The 19597-nt window shown below is 41.1% G+C and overlaps 3 protein-coding genes across 6 annotated transcripts in view; 1 reads left to right on the forward strand and 2 right to left on the reverse strand.

The window, feature by feature from the left end:
• Positions 1-1969, reverse strand: part of Stxbp4 (syntaxin binding protein 4) — a 172406-nt gene extending 170437 nt beyond the window's left edge. For 2 of the 4 annotated variants that reach the window (XM_005394087.2, XM_013519381.1), the window contains exon 1: positions 1877-1967. The gene's annotated coding sequence lies outside the window, so the exon portion shown is untranslated. Of the gene's footprint in view, positions 1-1876 lie in introns of all 4 variants that reach the window. The other 2 variants (XM_013519379.1, XM_013519380.1) reach the window with 2 other exon arrangements.
• Positions 1970-1982: 13 nt separating this feature from the next.
• LOC102019456 (cytochrome c oxidase assembly protein COX11, mitochondrial) lies at positions 1983-9003 on the forward strand. Its single transcript, XM_005394089.2, has 4 exons — positions 1983-2407; positions 6049-6204; positions 7569-7694; positions 8234-9003. The coding sequence occupies exons 1-4, from the start codon at positions 2042-2044 to the stop codon at positions 8414-8416; spliced, it is 831 nt and encodes a 276-aa protein (XP_005394146.1). The 5' UTR covers positions 1983-2041; the 3' UTR covers positions 8417-9003.
• Positions 8958-19597, reverse strand: part of Tom1l1 (target of myb1 like 1 membrane trafficking protein) — a gene marked incomplete at its 5' end in the record, with an annotated part of 48279 nt that continues 37639 nt past the window's right edge. Inside the window, 5 exon segments of the mRNA XM_013519382.1 lie at positions 8958-9672; positions 10283-10348; positions 12904-12985; positions 13423-13528; positions 15651-15702. Coding sequence (XP_013374836.1) covers positions 10297-10348; positions 12904-12985; positions 13423-13528; positions 15651-15702 — 292 coding nt within the window. The 3' untranslated portion in view covers positions 8958-9672; positions 10283-10296.

The raw sequence follows: 19597 nt of genomic DNA on the forward strand, positions 1-19597 counted from the left end.
TGACGATTTCATATAAGAACCAACGTACATTTTCAAACACTATCATAACACAATATAAATAAATCCAGAGTAAAAAGGAGTCAGAAATACTCGTCTTGCCTCTGTAATTTTGTGGTCCAGTCACAAGTTAATCAATTACTCAGTCAAGGTGACTACCATCACTCACTTGACTATTACAATGACCTCTTACTTGTTCCGCTTCCACTCTCCCCCCCATTCCTTAGTCCATTCTCAACAAATAACCAGTATCTTTTTCTCAGTGTAAATGGAATCCGATCCTATCACTCCTGTGCTTCCAATGCTCTGAGCAGCTTCCTTTGGACATGGCTTACAAGGCTTTGTATTCTCAAGCCTCTGTTCTGACCCCATTTCCTTTCAAGGCTCACCCTGCTCACTATTCTGGGAACAAGCTGGCCTCCTTTCACTCTATAACCATATCCAGCTCTTTCCTGCCTCTGGGCTTTTGTACAACCTGGAATTCTCATTGCATCCACAGGTCCTTATCACGGTTCAGAACCAGGCTCAAATGTCACCCCTTTCGTAGGACCTTACTTTTACCACTTCAGAGAGACCAAACTTTACTACTGCTCCCCCTCATCACTCTAGATTACTTACTACCAGCCCACTGTCATTCTGAAATTCTCTTAGTTAAGTGTCTGTTTTTCTGAAATTTTTTTCGGAAAATTCTCTTAGTTAAGTGTCTGTTACTTGATTATCTCCAGGTGGTAAACAGTGTGTTCCAGCCAGGCGTGGTGGCACACGCCTGTAATCCCGCCACTCGGGAGGCTGAGGCAGGAGGATCGTCGCGAGTTGGAGGCCAGCCTGGGCTACAAAGTGAGCTCAAGGCCAGCCTGAACTGCATAGCCAGACACTGTCTCAAAAAGACAAAAAACAACAACAACAACAACAACAAAGTGTGCTCCACACAAGAAGGGATTGTGTCTGACTTGTTTTGTGCAATAGCCCCAGTAGGTTGAAAAGTGCTCGCCCACATTAACAGTATAACAAACAAATACAAGTTAAATGATGGTTTATCCTCATCCACGAAGTGAGGATAACAGACTGCTGTTAACCATTAGAAGCAACGCAGCCTTTTCCTCAGTACTTCCTACGCCTCAGGCACTGTGAAAATCACTTTTTATGCATATTGTCACTAATATTATGATTGTCATTGTATAAATAAGGCCACGGGGTCTTAGAGAAGCCGAAGATCAGGGGCATGGTGAGGCGGAAGCCAGAAATGCCTATCCTCAGAACCGAGCTCTTAACTACTATGATAGTTTCTAGAACGATGCTCCCTTCTATTTCAGTAAAAATCGGCTATGCCATCTACCTCCCCCACCACCGCCCCAGTTCTACTTTGAAACAGCTGGAAAAAAAAAAAACAAAAAACTATAAGCCTTTTGCGTTTTTCCTCCAAGACGGACATCCTTATGTCCTTCAGTTCTTTCTTAAGTGACCCTCAAAGTCTGGTCACATTCTTCTGACCAAACTTCAATTTGCCACGTCTGTCCAGATGTGATCTTCATTGGGCAAGGGGATCGGGGGCGTCCGAGCAATGGAAGCTCAGGGTCTGAGCGAATGCAGATGCCGAGCGTCGGAGAAGTTAACACAGGAGCGCTTCCAGACAGGGCCGATCCCTGAGCAAATACTGGGGCGCTGGGGACACCAGCCAGGGAACTCCACGTAGAAGTCCCGCGGGAGATCTGCCTGCGCGGCCGCTAGATCGAGACAAAGGATGATGCTTAGGAAAAGAGGGGTGCAGTCCCAAGTGATACTACGCTTGCAGGAGGAGGAGCGAACCGCGTTTTCCTCAAGCACGAGAGGCAGTGGAAGGAAGCGAAAGAAATAGGCAAGAAGCAAAACGCGAACTTACCCGCTATCTGGCAACCCGGCCTCCGTAGCCCGACTATACTCGCTGCCACCTGAGGAGTTCGGTAGCCAAGGCAGCAGCAAGCTCAACGCAGATTACGCGAGACGTAACAGATCTCGCGAGATCTGAACTCTCGTCCCTGACAGCCGGGCGTCCAGTCCCGGGGTCATGGGAGGAGGGCTCTGGGCTCCGGCGTGGAGATGTATTGCTCTCTGTGGCTGGCGTTGGCGCCACCGTGGCTCCTTGACCAGAGTTGCGGAACGGATAGAGCCTTTTCTTCGGCCGGGATGGAGAGGGACTGGAGTTGCTGAGAGGGGACTGAGGCGGCTTGGGACGTGGACGCGCCCGAGTCGGGCGCGGGGTCCGAGCGTGGAGCCGCCGTGGCGGCCGAAGAGCACGAACCCGTTCGCGCGTGCGCAGGAGGAGGCCTGGCGGCGGCGCAACAAGACGGTCCTCACCTATGTGGCCGCGGCCGCGGTGGGCATGCTGGGGGCGTCCTACGCCGCCGTGCCCCTGTATCGGCTCTATTGCCAGGTAGGGGAGGCGCGGGCCGGACGCGCGGCAGTGGGAAGGGTGTCTCCGGTTATCCCCGAAGGAGGATGCCGGCTCAGACTGCGCGTTCCCCAAGGGCACCGAAGAAGGGAGTGGAAAGGCTGCGGGTGGAGCCTTAGGCCCCGCAGTGATCGCGTTTGCGCCGTGCTGCGGGGTGCAGTTCCCTGATCTGAGCTACGCCTCCCGGAGAAGGTCTGCGGCCGTGCTAATAGCGCGCATTCATTCTGCGAGCCACCTGTGGTTGGTGCGGTCAAGTTAACCCTGGACGTGGGAGTTCGGTAGTACTGCTTGTGCTGCGGGGATGAGCCTGGGGTGGGTCATTTCACCCAGAGGCGTGAATTAAACTGTTCCTGTTAATATAACTATGATGTACTTACACTGGGCGCTCTTAGATCAGACGTTGTAATGCAGCAGTTCTGAGGGTAGCTCCCAGACCAGCGTCAGCAACATGACCTAGGAATCTGTTCTTTAGAGTTCGGATTCTTGGGTCCAGCTCTAGAATTACTAAATTAGAAACGCTAGAGGCCGGGGATCAGCAACTTCTTTTTCAGGAAGTACTCCAGCTGATTTAGGGGCGGACTGATGTTTTAGAAACACTGGCAGGATGTTGCTTCCCCTGTTTGGATTTCTCCTCTGTGCTTTACTAGTAGTATTTGGCTTTGGCCGGGCACTGGATCACCTGTGGAGTTTCAGCTGCAGGGCACATCTACCCAAGAAGTTCTGATCAGAAGGTCTAGGACAGGGACTAGGAATCATCGCAGTGTAATAGTGAAGCCTTAAGTGAGAGCTCAGCATTGTGTTCATCCAGGGAGTGTTGAAGATAGTGATTCCTATTGTTCCGCATTGGAGTCACCCAGAGAGCTTTCAAAAACCCTCATGCCCGGCAGGGCACGGTGGCCCATGTCTGTAATCCCAGCACTGAGGAAGCGTGAGGCAGGAGGGTGCAAGTTCCAGGCCCACTTGTCCCTACTCTGTCTCACAATTTAAAATGACAAGGGCTGAGGATGTAGATGTAGCTCAGTGTGAAAGCTCTGGACGCTTTTCCCAATATCCCCGGCCCCCAAATAGGTCCCGATGCCCAGTTTATAAGCCTCACCATGTGAATCACAATATTGAGTATGGGAGCCAGGCATTGCGATTTTCAAAGATTTCTCAATTTGCAGCTGAGCTAGGAAATCACTAGTTTTTCCCTATGACTGATATTTATAGCAGGGTTGACTGCGTTTTCCTGACACTATTATGAATGCCTGGCTTATTTCCCGTCTTCATGGAGACCAGCTTACCTTTCTTTTGGATGGGTAAGCAGCAGAAGTGAAACGGGCTTTTAAATCTCCTTAGTGTACTTATGTGGAATGTGCAATAATTTGATTACAGGAGGATGAGTGTGGAAAGTGAATTTTTTTTCATTCGAGGCCGGACAGGACCAACTATAAACTCCAAAACTACTGCTTGGTTAGATCACAAGTAGAACTGAATCGAAATCAGGTGTAGATCCCAGGCAAACCATCATGGGCCAGAAGGGTGTGATTTTGCCACCAGGAACATTTCACAATGCTCACAGGCAGTTTTGCTTGACAGCATGGGGAAACAGGCATAAAGTGCTACTGGCATCTAGTGCGTAGAGGGTAGGGATGCTGCTTAATATCTAGCACGGCAAAGGATACGCCCACCCTCCCAACAAAGAGTGATCCAACTCAAAATATCAGTACTGCTGAGGTTGAGAAACATCGCTCCGCCAAAGATAGAGCTCAGCGTCACAGGCGCCTGCCAAGCAAGCAGAAGGTCCTGAGTTTGATTCCCAGGTACCACCGGAAAAAAAAAAAAAAAAAAAAACTAAAAAGAGAAAGAAACCTTGCTCCAAACTATAAATAGCAATATTGTATGTGTGTGTGTTTTCCCACTGTAACTGTACAGCAGAAAGTTAAAAAGGATGTGATTTGTAATCCTAAGAATCAAACAATGCTTTACCGGTGACATTTCCAAAAGAACAAACCATTTCATGTAGTGACTTCATTTTATGAACATTTTATGAACCCAAAGCAAATAAAATTCATTCAGTCAGTGGTCAGAGCTCTTTTCTAGTTTTTTTTTTTTTTTTTTTTTCTCTCTTTTTTGGGTCTATTTTAATTTCTTGAAGCACTTAGAAATTTGAAGACTCTGTATTCAAAAAAATATATGAAGAGATCTTGAGGGAGAACAGTTACAAATTTTCTTATTCAAATGGCTCAAATTCTTTAGGAAAGGAATTAAATCTTGAAACTCAAACATTGTGGCCTTCTTAGGTAAAGGTCTACTTACCTGTTAAATAAGGATGCAGACTTGCTCTCTGCATCTTCTAGGTTTATACTGTGATCCAGTAATGTCGCATGGCAGTTGAGTGAAGCAAGGTGACTTGTGCAAATAAGACAGTAACACTATATTTCACTGGGTGTCTTCCCTAGCCTCAATTTTTTTTTCCCCTTGTAGCATGACAGGTAAATTATCTGTAAACTAAAACTGCCTACCTCTACTATCGAAGAATGGCTTTAGAAGGACTTGTTTTTAAAGCATCTAATGATAAATAGTGGCAATGAAGATAAACATCAAGTGTCAGGCACAAATTATTAATAGGTTGATTGTGATAGGTAGTGGCCAAAGGAGTCAGATGCTCCCATTAACTGGTGATACGTAAAACCTGCATTACATAAAGAAGAACATAAAACATATAAAAACATTCGCCTACATAGGAAAATGCTTAATGCTTTAGAAAAGCAGAATATCTAAGTGAAACTACAAACTAATGTGGATTATAATACCTATGATATGGCAAAGGACCAGAGAGGAACAAGAGAAAGTGGGTATTTAAGTATTCTCATTGAAATGATCAAGTCATGGGTAAATTTTTGTTTTGATTTTTTTGGGTGGTATTGGGGATTGAACCCAGGTCCTTTGCACTGAGCTACATCCCAGCCCTTTTTTTTTTTTTTTTCCACTTTGAGGAAGGGTATCCAGTCTCTAAACTGCCCCCTTTTATTTTTTATTTTGAGAAGGAACTTACTAAGTCTATAATTTTCCCAGGCCGGGCTCAAACTTCAAATGCTCCTGCCTCAGCCTCCGCAGAGTACTGGGATTACAAGCACCATCACACCTGGCTAAATTTTATTCATGCACCTGGCTAAATTTGATCTTTTTTTTTTGGTTTTTTTCCAGTACTGGGAACCGAACTCACGACCTTGCACTTGCCAGGCAGGCGCTTTGCCGCTGAGCTAAATCCCCAGCCCCTAAATTTGATCTCTTAATGAGTAATAGTTAATATAAGACACTAGCAATAAATAGTGTTTAATAAAAAGCTATGCCTTGAAAGTCTGTGTTCTATTATCAGTGACAAATTATCTAAAGACTTTCACTCTAATGACTTTTTAAATTCATTTTAACCAAGAGATTGCTGAAAAGTAGGACTCGCTTTAACAAATATCAGCTCTCTACAGCCTAAAACTGGGCAAACCACTGACAAAGCTACAGGAAATGGTCAATGACAGTGTGTAAAATTATCTCCAACTGGATTATTTTTAAAGTTTTATTGTTATCCAATAAATTGGTCAATGCCTAAAAGTATTTTGACGTATTTATTATCTCTTTTCTAGACTACTGGACTTGGAGGATCTGCAGTAGCAGGTCACGGGTCAGACCAGGTTGAAAGCATGGTGCCCGTGAAGGACCGAATCATTAAGGTTACCTTCAATGCAGATGTACACGCCAGTCTCCAGTGGAACTTCAGACCTCAGCAATCAGAAATATACGTAAGTGACTAAAGCAGTCCTTAGAAGATGGCTTGATTCCATGTAAAAAGTTTTTGTCACTATTTCACTCATTGAAACTTAATTTCAAAACAGATTCCATGAATAATTCATGTCATGAATCTTATGAATTATTCACGAATCTGTTAAGTTTTGAAATAACTTTGATAGTGCTCTAGTGTTACAGAATATGTTAACCTGATGTAAGACATTATATGCTTTAATTTTTAAGTTACATAATAGTAAATGTCAGTGTTAAACAATGAAAAAAATCATTGCTTTTATTATAGTTTCCCTCTTTTCTCAGGTATAGATGATAAATGAAGAGAACTGAAAAATCACCAGAGGGGAGATAAATGGGGAAAAAAAGAATTAAAATATATTATGTACAGGTACAAATTAATAAAAATATCCCTGCCCCCTCAAAAAGAAAAAAAAAGTTCTGAAGCCTTTTAAGTAAATAAATATGTACCTAGTATTAGTACATATCACATTATGCTCCAGGAAGACCCTACTCTGTAATTTTGACTAACTGCAAAAGATTTTTAATTGAAATACTCTCATTAACAGGATTAGCCAAGAAGTCTTAGTTTCCACCCTTATTGGGAAACCCCTATAAATTCCAGTGCTTGTCCGGTTTTAGTAAACATGAGCTGTGTGAGACTTGATTGATTTTATGGATTATGATTTTGCTTATTAGTTCTAATTACCTGGTAGTATATAAGTATTAACAGTGAATTAGTATAATTTTTTTTTTTAAGCCTTGTTATTTTTCTCAAAGCATTAACCATTTTTGGCTAAGTAAAGATTCTGTTCAGTCAGGTTTACTCTGGTTACAAATTTAATTTACTCTGATCAATGTAAGTTTGATATTAGTACCCTTTTTAAAAAATAGCCATAGCTAGGCATGGCAGCACACACCGGTAATCCCAGCACTCTGGGAGGCTGAGGCAGGATTATCCTAGCCTGGGGAATTTAGCTAGAGATGTAGATTATTGTGAAGGACCTAGGTTCAGTTCCCCCATACAAGGGGAAAAAAGGTCAATCATGTCAGTGTTAAGGTTTAAGTGTTATAAAGAAGTTAGGCTTATGCTTAGACACATTTTAAATAACCTGTACATTATTGCTTGAAGACCTCAGACATACAAGAGGTTTTCTATGACTATCCAGAATGGAACATTTTGTTTCTTCATTGACATGCAAATTAAATTTGAAACTCAGGTTTGGGTCATAGTCACAATTTATTTTGTTGAACTTAGTATTAGTTTAGATTATGTGTTACAATCTGACAGGAAAAATAATATGGCTGTAGTTTTGTGAGCTGTGTGACATTTAAAGTACTGATAATGGGTGTATGTTTAAAACAGGTGGTACCAGGAGAGACTGCACTGGCCTTTTATAAAGCTAAGAATCCTACGGACAAACCAGTCATTGGAATTTCTACATATAATGTTGTACCATTTGAAGCTGGACAGTATTTTAATAAAATACAGGTAAACACAACGTAAGCATTATGTGTCACAAACTTTAAAATAAATAAAATGAAAATGGGGGAAGGATATCTAGAAACAAAAGGAAGGAGTAGGGAAGGTAGGTAGGAGAAAAGAAGAGAAAGGATCAAGATCTGTAAAGTCCACGTACTTACTCCCTAAAGTGAGTGTAAACATTATATACTGCAAACATGTACAAATAAAAAATTTTTTAAAAATACTGGTAAATCGAATGTGAACTATTTAGAATGAAACTTCCTAGAATGTGTTAGTAGATACTTACGATTTCTGAAAATTTCTTCGCTTCTAAATTGCAAGCCACTTTTATATTCATTGTTTACATTTGCCGTGGAGACACTGAGAGCCAAGCCAGATGACTTCTGCTTTAAGATTAGAATTGACCCTCAGTCCTTAAAGCAGCGCTCAGTCTGGGATGAGAAGATGCTGTTACTCTGTCCCAGAATGTAACCTCAGGAAAGAACTATCCCTTCGTTACAGGCAGTAGAAACGTGATTAAACAAGTGCCTTTCTATGACTTCTAGTGCTTCTGTTTTGAAGAACAAAGACTTAATCCCCAAGAAGAAGTGGACATGCCAGTGTTTTTCTACATTGACCCTGAATTTGCAGAAGATCCAAGAATGGCGAATGTTGATCTTATCACTCTTTCTTATACTTTCTTTGAAGCAAAGGAAGGTCATAAGCTGCCAGTTCCAGGTTATAACTGAAGTAGTATCCAAGCCTTGCTTCAGACTTGTGATTTTTGAAAAATCATGTACCTTGCATTCTCATTAGAGAAATATTCTACACTATGAATTGAAATTTTCTATTTTAAGTGGTTCTCCTTTTTTTCCTCCAGTGAATTTACCTTACTGAGAATTGAGAGAACAGATTCAACTTTGGTCATAAGAAACTGATACGCATGGGATTGTTCCATAACGTACTTAGGAATTTGATGGTTTAAAATAAAACAAGGTGGTATAATCTGAAAATGGAAGAGGGGTCACTAAATTCTAATGACTTCCTCAAAGATTACAAGCTTATTTCAAATGTGATGCTGTTCTTCTTTATGGTCTAAGGCTATGGTACATTCAAAATAGTGAATATTTTAATTACTTTGAAATGGTGGTATCATGAAATTGAAATAAAATACATCTACTAGGCTGGTAGCATCTGCCATCATAGTTCCAATTCACTGAATGTTCAGATGTAAGGATAGGATTGTGAAAGTTTACTGATACACAAGTATAAGTTCCTCTGCCAACAAAATTTTGTAAAAAAAATTTTATTAAATTATTTTAGTATTTATTTGTCATTGTAATGTATGTAAGTGAATGCGCAGTTTATTCAGAATGTTTACCAGTAGTCTTTTTTCCAAATAGAAATATTAATTATAGTAAAAAGGAAAACATTTTAGCATTATAAAGAATCATACTTAAAGGCCATTTGTTGCAAAGTCTAGTGATCTGTTGAGGGCACTTGAGAGATAATTAAACTACAATCATCAAGTCTTTATAACAGCTCTAAACCAAAGTATCATTTATAAAGAAGTGCAAATTGATTTTTACATTCAATTTTAGTTCAGTGAAGGCACTCAGTGTTCTTGCTGAATAATTTGGTTTCTCACATTTCCTGCTTACATCTTCATCTACTTTTATTACAGCTGTGTGATCTATTTCTATATGTAGAAAAGATACTGTGACTAAACTGGTTGGCTAAGTACTAAGTAATTTTTCTTCAAGTTTTAAGTCAGTACTTTTACACCCATGTTCTACTGAAGTAAATCTTGAGTGTTGTCAGGAACCATGAATGTTACCCAGGAACTGTTACACTTCTGTTTAAGCCTCATGAGAGCAGAAGAGTCGGTCAGGCGTGGCTTTCTCGTGTTGGTAGGTCTTGTCTTCCAGGGCTCAAAGCTGGACAAGGGCTAGTCTTTAGGAAACTGGCAGCCCTGTGGTGCTAATGAGCCGATCACCACTTTAACCTAAAATAAAAAGAAACTGGCCAGTGTCCATCCTGTTCTCTGCACTCCTTAATAACTCTTCCTTGTCTTGTCTACTTAGAATTTAGAAAGCTATAGTCACATGGACAAAAGATGGGAATGTGCTTCTCTTTTCCATGGAGGAGGATGCAAAATGAATAAATAAAATTGATAGGTCATTGGTGACCAGGGGGCCATTAGTAAATAAATGAGATGACCAGTGCAACACAAACGCAGAAAATCTCAGACTTATTTGGAGGACTAACAATTAATAGGTTCTGTTGGTGATATTCAACAGATATTAACTTCATATTAAAGCCAAATGTTTGATTTGCACACTAAGGACTTTGTGTATTCGTCCATTTTGTGTTAATATTTCTACACCATAAACTAATCTGTGCATTCACAAGCTTCACTATTTCTAGCTGATAAAATCATAAAGAAGGTATGTTGTTAGTTCAGAACAGTTTGAATGATTCTCTGTAACAGCCTCACTAATCTGAGTGTCAGATTCAGATGTCCCCTATAAACCAAAAATATTGAGTACAGAAAGTGAGTTATACTGAAATTATATGGACTGTGGAATGTAAGTTGTATAAGATGAAGTTTTTACCTCAGTAGTTACTGTTACTTTGGAGCTTCTTTGTAGAGATGAACATCAATGTCCTCATAAATAGCTCTAAAACAAACAAATGGTTATGTATGAGTTTCAGTGTTCTAGAATGCTTTGTAAATGCCAGCAGCATAATAAAAATTTGGGATTGTACAGGAGGTTAGGTGCATCAGTAAACACAAAGGTCTTTGTCCTGAAGCGGGATTCAAGCTTGCTTAAATTGTGGTATTGCAATTCCCATCCCTGTTTAAAAGTATGTACCTTTCAAGAAAGATTCATTTTTACTTTTGTTTTGTTGTTTGGTTTCTTCCGGTACCGGGAACTGAACTCACGACCTTGCGCTTGCCAGGGAGGCGCTGAGCTGCTGAGCTAAATCCCCAGCCATTTTTTTTTTTTTTACTTTTGATTTAAAGGAAAAATGAGGCTCAAATTTAGACAGTATCTTTGATAAACTGCATTTTTTCTATAACATCCTTCAGTTCATTATATTTGTATGTGTCTTACGTAGGTCTGTAGATAGAAAATACCTATACCTAAAAATATGACATTTATACTCACAACACATGACTGAAAAAAATCTTATAATAATTAGAGCACTATGAAAATGTAATCATCAGCTTTGTAAGGCCTCAGCATTATGTGTGATTCATTGTGTCTCTGAAGTTTTTTCTCATTCTCCATGAAGTGATTACAACTTTCACTCTCCTTAAACAACTGCACGCTCGCTCTCTCGCTCTCTCTCTGAAAGAACCTCAACTCTTAATAAATTAAACACCCTAATGTGAAAACCATCTCACTGTACTGTCACCAAATCTTCAAGTCTGTTTTCCTCTGCACCATTCTATGGTTCTGTCTACCTCTGACTTCTCAAACACTTAATCTCCTATTCCTCTTCCTGAATCCTCAGCCTCTACTTCTAACCAGATCCTGTCAGGTTTCATAGATTGCCAGTGTCTTCCTGTTGTTTTTTGAGACAAGTTCTGAGGCTCTGTTTGAACTCACTATGTAGCCCAGGCTGACCTCGAGGCAATCTTGCCTCAGTCTCCCCAAGTGCTGGGATCACTGGCATGTGCTACCATGCCCAGATCAATTTGCTTACTGTCTCATACTGTACTTTTCCTCTGAGGACAAGCAGTACAGTATGTCTCTTCACCATTCTAAGTTAGACAACAGTCACAGTAAGTGTTCAGTAAGTGAATTGTGCGTGTGTTCATAAATGCACGTTCTACTGGCGCAAAAACCCTTAAGCTGGAGTTCATGGACAGTCAGTTATATGAAAACTCCAGAACTTTTCTGCATGATTCTATGCTTTTCCTTAGAAGCTTTCCAGATGTCATGAGGCTTTGGGTAGAGTTCCGAAGCCTCACTCCTCTGGCATCTCTACCATCTCACTTTTAGCACCTGTGATATAGCAGTATCTACTTAGAGCTATCTCCCGATTAATTTGAACATAGTAACTTTCCCATTACCTACTTGGATATAGAAACGTAAAAACAATAAATTCTAAAAAAGCATACTTGTTTAGTACCACTTTCTTAAGCCACTGATAAATTCAGTGAGATACTACTTTATCAAGCAGTGTGACCTAGGGATGATTCATTATCCTGAGTTAGGAAAAAATACCTAACAGGCTCTTAAAATCTATTAATAGTTATTTATAAATTATTCCAAAACTGATGACTACGCGGAGGGTTTAAACTAGGGGCCAAAACATGAAATGCCTGCACATGCCAGGCAATGGATAGACAGAGGCTACGGTGGACCTGGTGGGCCCCAGAACACCTTGCATGGAGATGGCTACTGCTCAGGCCAGCCACTGCTGGCAGGGAAAAATGCAGGTCTGCTGCTGCCAGACCATACGAAAGGTGGAGAAGGCCAGAGTTTTATTTTTAAATATCCCAGTTTTTAACTGTTGGCAGTTGTTAAGATTATACATTTTAAATTCTACAAAGGTGAACCAAAACAAGTGTGGGCAAGGTATAGCCTGCAGGCTGCTGGTTTCTAACTTGCTTTCATCATCCTTAACCATAGGAACATTAACCTTCAGACACTCAAAATACATTAAAGTGCTAATGCGCCTGCTAGGCCATATACGCTTAACTGATAAGAAATCATAAAATAATGGCATTTCAAGTGAAAAAGGATTTCAAGTGAAAAAGCAATTTCTACGCTAATACTGTATTAATCCACTTTCCACTGTTGGTGGTGAAACGAGAAAGTTCTTATTCATAAAGTTAGTTCTTGATTTAGTTCTCAAAGGACAGTTAAAATATCCTCTCACTGTGGCTTTAACTTATTTTCACAATCAGCTAACTGTGCTCTTCTCAAGCTAGGGGGAACTTGATTTTTCTGCCAAGATATCTCTGAAGAAGCCAATAATACAGTATTGGTTCCAGTGGTTTTTTTAAAGTGCAAACCCCAGCATTTTTACTGTGTCAGTCACAGACCAGGAGGGGTAAGACCGTTCAGAGCACAAGCACCCCCAAACTTCATGAATCATTTGTAATAAGCCCATCAATTTCTGCTGAGACCTAAGCAAAGCTAAATGTATAACCAAGCCCTGGAAGCTCTTCTATCAAAGGTAACTGAGACACAGATTAATCATTTTGTAAACGACTTACTCTTCAGCGGCAGCAGGAGCTAAGGGATCAAACTCCATTACCTCGTAGTAATTGTGTGGCTGGAGGTCACTCTTTGTCATTGCTTTAGGTGAAAAGAGACCATAAACACACATGCTTATCAAAGAACATATACAGCACTTTCTTATTTTCCATATGATAATATTTGATTTACTTTAGATTTCAAATACAAGATTCTAAGAAATACAACCAAAACAAGCGGACTGGTGTTCTGATGCTTCTCCCACATTCAGAAAATCCATGTCTGATTAAAAAAACTCCCTAACTTCAACGAAAGATCCATTTACCTGCGTGTTTCTTAGTGTAAATGCAGTATTTCAGTTCAAAGCTGGCCTGTTTCTACCTAATGAAAATCACAGTAGTCTCATCCTTGAATGCCTGGTATAGGCTGAAAATGGGAAGGAACTCACTTCTGTTTTCGATTACTAAGAAATCTTTGGCAGTTCGATATATTCTCCCAAGTTTCCTTACTGGCGCAAGCAAGCAATAGGTGTCGTGTACCTGGATGATTGTGAGGCAGGGACGGCGGCCTCTGCTGCGATGACGCTGCGGTGGCGCTCTGTGGACTAACTGGCTGTAATAGCCCTGAACTTGAGTGCTGCGGCAACTGCAGAACATAACACACGTTCAAAAGCACATGGCGAATGACACGTTGTTGAAAATTACGTTTCTAGGCTTCCGAGTGGCACTGTTCCAAGAACCATATGCGCTTAACTGGATAAGAACTAGTAATTTTAAACTATTACTTTAAACAGTGTATTACTTTAAAAACTGTGGCAGTAACTTCTTGTAAATTTCACTACTTCTCTGCCAAGCTTTATTTTTTTTTCCCATTCCGGGTATTCACATTCTGCCTTAATTCACATACTCACTGTACTGTTTCCCATATAAAATGCAGATAGATACATGCTTTTTAAAAATACATGTATCTTACTTTGAAAAAGGAAGTAAAATTGTAAGGGTTGGTCCAGATTCTCTGTTGTGTCACTCAGAATGTGAATGCCTCCAACAGGAAACAAAACCCAAAAATTTAAACTGTAGAGGTGAGCCCGGTGTGGTGGCGCACACCTGTAATCCCAGCACTCAGGAGGCTGAGGCAGGAGGATCGCTGTGAGTTCAAGACCAGCCTGGGCTACAAAGTGAGCTCAAGGCCAGCCTGAACTGCATAGCAAGACCCTGTCTCAAAAAAAGACAAAAAATAAAAATAAAAAATAAACTATAGAGGTGTACAGTGATACTATGAAGTCAGGACTAATAAGATAAAGATTAAACTCAGAATTATTATACTTTCCTCATTTGTTCTGCAAATATGTTCTTACTAGCTGCAAAGCAGTATTAATAAAGTAATAAATAAAACACATCAAGTCCCTGCCCTCATGTAGCAAAAATTAACAAATGTAAGTCAGTGTTAGATGGTACATGCTACAGTGTTTTAAAAAGCAAGAAAACAAGGAGACAGAGTTCGGGGTGGGCTTCTGCTCTGAGAGGCAGTGGTCAGGAACTCTCTCCCTACTGGGGACATTTAAACCGAGCCCTGACTGAAATGAGCCTGGTGATCCTCAGAGACACGCAAAGTTCCCAGGCTCTGGAGTGGGAGGCCAGTGTAGTTGGAGCAGAGTGAGGCAAGACAGGTGCGAGGTGAGGCTGAGGAGGTCATGGGCAGTCAGATCAGCATTTCAAGCTTTTATGGAGCAAAACAGGAAGGAAGAAAATCATACATGGATTTTGAGCAGACAAGTGACGTGCCTTCTCTCGTTAAGCAGATTACTCTGGTTCTTGTTTTATGAACAGACTGAGGTCAGGTGGGTGTAGGAGGGACGGTGGGGAGCAAAGGGTGAAACGGCACCTCCTAAGACGCTAGCGCAGTTTCCCTCTGCTGGTGGCTTGGCCTGGGACGCCGAGGGGAGGTGGCTAGAAGTGGCTGGAAGCAGACATTTTGAAGGTAAACAGAGGTCAAGCACTAGTGCCCGAGGTTTTCCACATGAGCAGCTGGAAGAGTGGAGTGGCCATCGATTAAGGTGGAAAGTCTGTAAGAAGAGCAGGCTGAGAGCAAGGGCTGTGAGGTCATCAAGAGGGGAGACTAAGTCGGAAGTAGAAATCTGAGCTCTGAGTTCAGGGCAAAGATCTGAGCTGGGACAGTGAACTTAGCGGGTGTACAAATGCTTATTTCAAAATGTGAGACCCGGAGACCATGGAGCAGTGAATGCAGGAGTCTGAAATCTAAGCCTGAGGTCTCCAGCGCTGCAAGCGCAGGAAAAAAGGTCAGGCTAATGAAAGAATGGAAGTGAAGCAAGAAAAGAACTTGAATGATGTCTGAAAGCCGTGTGTGCAAAGAAGAGGAAATGACCAACTGTCACAGGCTGCTGATAAATCAGGTAAGACAAAGCCTGAGAATTGCACGGTTCTTTTCTCCCCAACCTTTCTTCCCTTCCCTTCCTCCTTCTGTTCCTCTTTGTATGTGGTGCTAAGGATGGAACCCAGGACCTCAACCATGCTGAACAAATGCTCTGCCCCGGGGTGAACCATTCTCTCCATCTTTAACCATCTTTTAATATTAGTGAAACAACCTGTCTCTCTTAAGACTAAAAAGTGCACAAAGCCCCTAAGGAAGACAGCAGCAATACAGTCTAAAGAAACGCTAAGCAGAACATGAGAATTAATGACCCAGAGTCCTTTTCGGTCAAGATAATCTGCTCGGTGCGCTGCCAGCGAAGGCTTTCGTTACTTACATTAGCATATGCATGACTTGAAGTGAGGTTTTGGCTGGTCCGCTGGGCAAACCTAGGATAGTGTGATAACACAGCATGATTACCCTACAGTGAGAACACAAATGCAAAATGTAAGACGACTTTCCTGGTCTAAAATCAAAACCTGTAACACCTTCAGACTGTGCAAGAGTGGTGACTTTACTATAACCACAGCCATCCGGTTTTAGTGTCCGCCGGGTCACGCTAACCAAGTATCAAAGGAAGCAGACACCTGAAGCGCTGGCGGTACAGGGTCATCCTAAGACCAAGGAGTGTGTACAGAACAGTTATAAGCACTTTCACTTTCACACGATGAGCAGCGGAGAGGAATCCTAACGCTCAGAGACTGTAGAAATCCTCCTTTACCCTCTTCTGTCGGTCTTCACATCCCAAATCACAGCACACCCAAGGTGGCTGTGGGGTAGCAACAGTTATCTACGAGAGATTGATACTGTGAGAGGACCCTTCGCCAGCAACTGGTGGAGCTGTGACCACAGGACAATAGGCAGAAGCCCTGTTCTTCCTTTACGCTTTGCCATTGGATCAGCCATCAGCACAGTCTAAGAAATACACGGTGTAACAGGGTAACTGAAGTTTTAGTTTGTGACTGGAGACTTGGGGAGGGAGTCCCCAAGAAATCAAACCGTACCAGAGAGATCACAAAAACTGAAGAATTCAAGAAAACGATCTCCTAAGTTGTTCATGAGATCCTGGACTCACTAACCTGTTACCTCTGTGAACTGGATCTCAACTGAGAAGTCAGAAATGCTGAACACTGAACACACAGTTTATCTGACTGACCACTGGGTGGCACGTGGGGGGACAGGTCTGAATAACACTTCACAGCTTTTGAAAATTGAGCTGACACCGGAACCTCAACCAACAGAAGCAGGCTAAAATTGCAGCATGAATCTAACCAACTTATTAGACTACTATGATCAAAATAGCATCCAGGACAAGATTTAAATAAAACCATAGCCGGGTGTAGTGGCGCACACTTATAATCCCAGCACTCAGGAGGATCGTTGCAAGTTCAAGACTAGCCTGAGCTACAAAGTGAGCAAGGCCAGCCTGAATTGTATAATGAGACACTGTCTCAAAAAAAAAAGATTTAACTAAGAACAACCATCTCAAAATGAAACATCAGAAATGCCCAAGATATAACCCAAAATTACTAGGCTTACAAAGAACTTGCATTAAGAAGACAATTCACACATGGATGTCAAGAACGCACAGGTGTTAGAATTACAGAAGCAAGTGGGAACACTCCTGAAGAAAAAAACTGTACCGTCTCGCCCAAGAAACAGAATACTATATACATAGAACCAAATGGAAATTCTAAAATTAAAAAAAAAAAAAACTGCAATTAGGAAAACAAAAGCTTATAGAATGAGCTCAATAGCAAAATGGAGGGGACAGAGGCAACAGTGAATTTGAACTGAACAGACACCATAGAAATTATCCATGCTGAGCAGAAGAGAGAAAAAAAATTTTTTTTTGTCATCTTTTTGAGACAGGGTCTGGCTATGCAGTTCAGGCTGGCCTTGAGCTCACTTCGTAGCCTAGGCTGGCCTCGAACTCACAACGATCCTCCTGCCTCAGCCTCCTGGGTGCTGGGATTACAGACGTGCGCCACCACGCCTGGCTCTGAGAGAAAAATTTTTATTTTTATTTATTTTTTTTTTTGGTACTAGGAATTGAACTCAGGACCTTGCACTTGCCAGGCAGGCGCTTGTGCCACTGAGCTATATCCCCAGCTGTTAAGTTTTTAAAAAGGCAATTAACAACCCCAAACACCTGAGATGATAAAACACCTGAGGCTAAAACAGTTTCGTTATCAGAGAGCAGCAGTGTGTAGTGCTGAAAAAAAAAAAATATATATATATATATATATATATATATATATTTATTTATTTATTTGAAGACATACAGGCTGAAATCTTCACAAGATTGGTGAAACACATAAAGCTCCAGATTAGGACCAGACGTGGTGATGCACGCCTGTAATCCCAGCACTTGGGAAGCAGAGGCAGGAGGATCATTGCGAGTTCAAGACCAGCCTGGGCTACAAAGTGAGCTCAAGGCCAGCCTGAACTGCACAGCAACACCCTGTCTCAAAAAGAACAACAACAACAAAAACACCCCAAAACAAAAAGAAATCCCACAGATTTAAGAAGGCAGGTTCTTCATATGCCTAGTAATTTTGGATTGTATCTTCAGCATTTCTAGTGTGTGGCTGGATTAAATGGTAACCCCCCAAAATATGTCCAAGTCATAATTCTCAGGACCTGTGAGTATTACCTTATTTATTTATTTATTTTTTTAAAAGAGGGGGCAACCTCTGGAAAATATAGTTAAGTTTATAAGCTATAATCACGTATTATCTGCTTGGGCTCTAAACCCAATGATGAGTGATTTTAAAAGAGAAAGCCAGAGGGAGATCTACGATACACCAGAGAGAAAGGCAGGTGAAGACGGAGGCAAACAACTGCAGTGATGTAATGAACGAGCCAGTGGAGCCGAAGAGTGCCGAGTCACCACAATCTGAAAGAGGCAGAGCACAAATTCTCCGCTGAAAGTGGAGAAGGAACCGGATTTCAGACTTCTCATCTCCAAGGACTGTGAGAGAATAATATTTGTGATTTTTTTGTTTTTTTGGTACCGGGAATCAAACTCAGGACCTTGCGCACGCCAGGCTTGTGCTGCTGAGCTATAATCTGGCCCAATATTTCTGGGTTTAAACCACTTAATTTGTGGTAATTTCTTATGGCAGCTCTAGGAAACCAATATACTCAGCCAAGCCCAAACAAATACACCAGAAGAAGCCATGCTCAGACATGGCAAACTGCTCAAAATTAGCAAAGAAAAAAATTCAAGCAGACAGAAAACACAACCCATTATCTACAAATAAATGACCACTGAAATACATGTAGAAGTCTCCACTTAGGCCACAAGAGCACAACCACCTTTCAAATCTGCTAAAAGAAAAGAGCTGTGAATCCAGAATTCTGTATTCAGGGAAACCACCCTTCAGAAACAAGTTTAAACAATGACATTCTCACATATAAGTAAAAATAAGACACCCTGTTGCCAGTAAGCCTGCTCTCACCTTAACCCTATCCCACGGCTATAAAAACTTCAGACGGAAGGTAAATTATACCACAAGATAGGAAGAGCAATGGAAATGGTAAATATTGGATAAATATAAGAGACTATTCTCCTCTTGGGTTCTTTAAAATATATTTGCAGGATTCAAGCCAAAGTTATAACGTGGTCATTTGATATTTTTTCCAATATATAGAGACGTAACATAAAAGATAACAAATATAAAGAAGTGAAATCTAACTGATAAGGTTTCTGCATTTCACTTCAAGTGGCCAACCAATGTTTAAGTAGACTGAAAAATTAAGTATTTACAATCACCAAAGTTCTCACACACATATACATACATATATTATAAAGATACGGTCAAATCACAGCAGATAAATGAAAATGAAATTATAAAAGCATTGTAATAATCCAAAAGAAAACTAAAAAGTGGAAATAGAAACAAGATAGGAAACAAATTAAAAAATGGTAGATCAGGGGCTGGGGATTTAGCTCAGTGGCACAGCGCCTGCCTGGCAAGCATGAGGTCGTGAATTCGATTCCCAGTACAGGAAAACCTCCCCCCCCCCAAAAAAAAATGTAGACCAAAATCCAGCATATAATTACATTAAATGTAAATGATCTAAACACATAAAATAAAAGCCAGAAATTCTGAGAACACAAAAAAATCTGACCCAACTATGTACTAACTACAAGAAACTACATTTTTGACACAGTTAAAGAAAAAGATACATGTGAACATTAAACAAAAAAGCTACAGTGCATGCATATGTTAAAATCAAGGGCAAGAAAATGAAAGGAAACAAAGAAGAAAATTAAGG

The sequence above is a fragment of the Chinchilla lanigera genome, unplaced genomic scaffold (genome assembly GCF_000276665.1).
Source record: "Chinchilla lanigera isolate Chin_1 unplaced genomic scaffold, ChiLan1.0 scaffold00050, whole genome shotgun sequence".
NCBI classification, from domain to species: domain Eukaryota; kingdom Metazoa; phylum Chordata; class Mammalia; order Rodentia; family Chinchillidae; genus Chinchilla; species Chinchilla lanigera.

Bases quoted from the DNA above. Each gene is read 5' to 3' on its own strand.
- LOC102019456 (XM_005394089.2), top strand. From the start codon at position 2,042: ATGGGAGGAGGGCTCTGGGCTCCGGCGTGGAGATGTATTGCTCTCTGT. The intron at 6,205-7,568 runs GTAAGTGACTAA...TGTTTAAAACAG, and splicing joins CTCAGCAATCAGAAATATAC to GTGGTACCAGGAGAGACTGC. The intron at 7,695-8,233 runs GTAAACACAACG...TATGACTTCTAG, and splicing joins AGTATTTTAATAAAATACAG to TGCTTCTGTTTTGAAGAACA.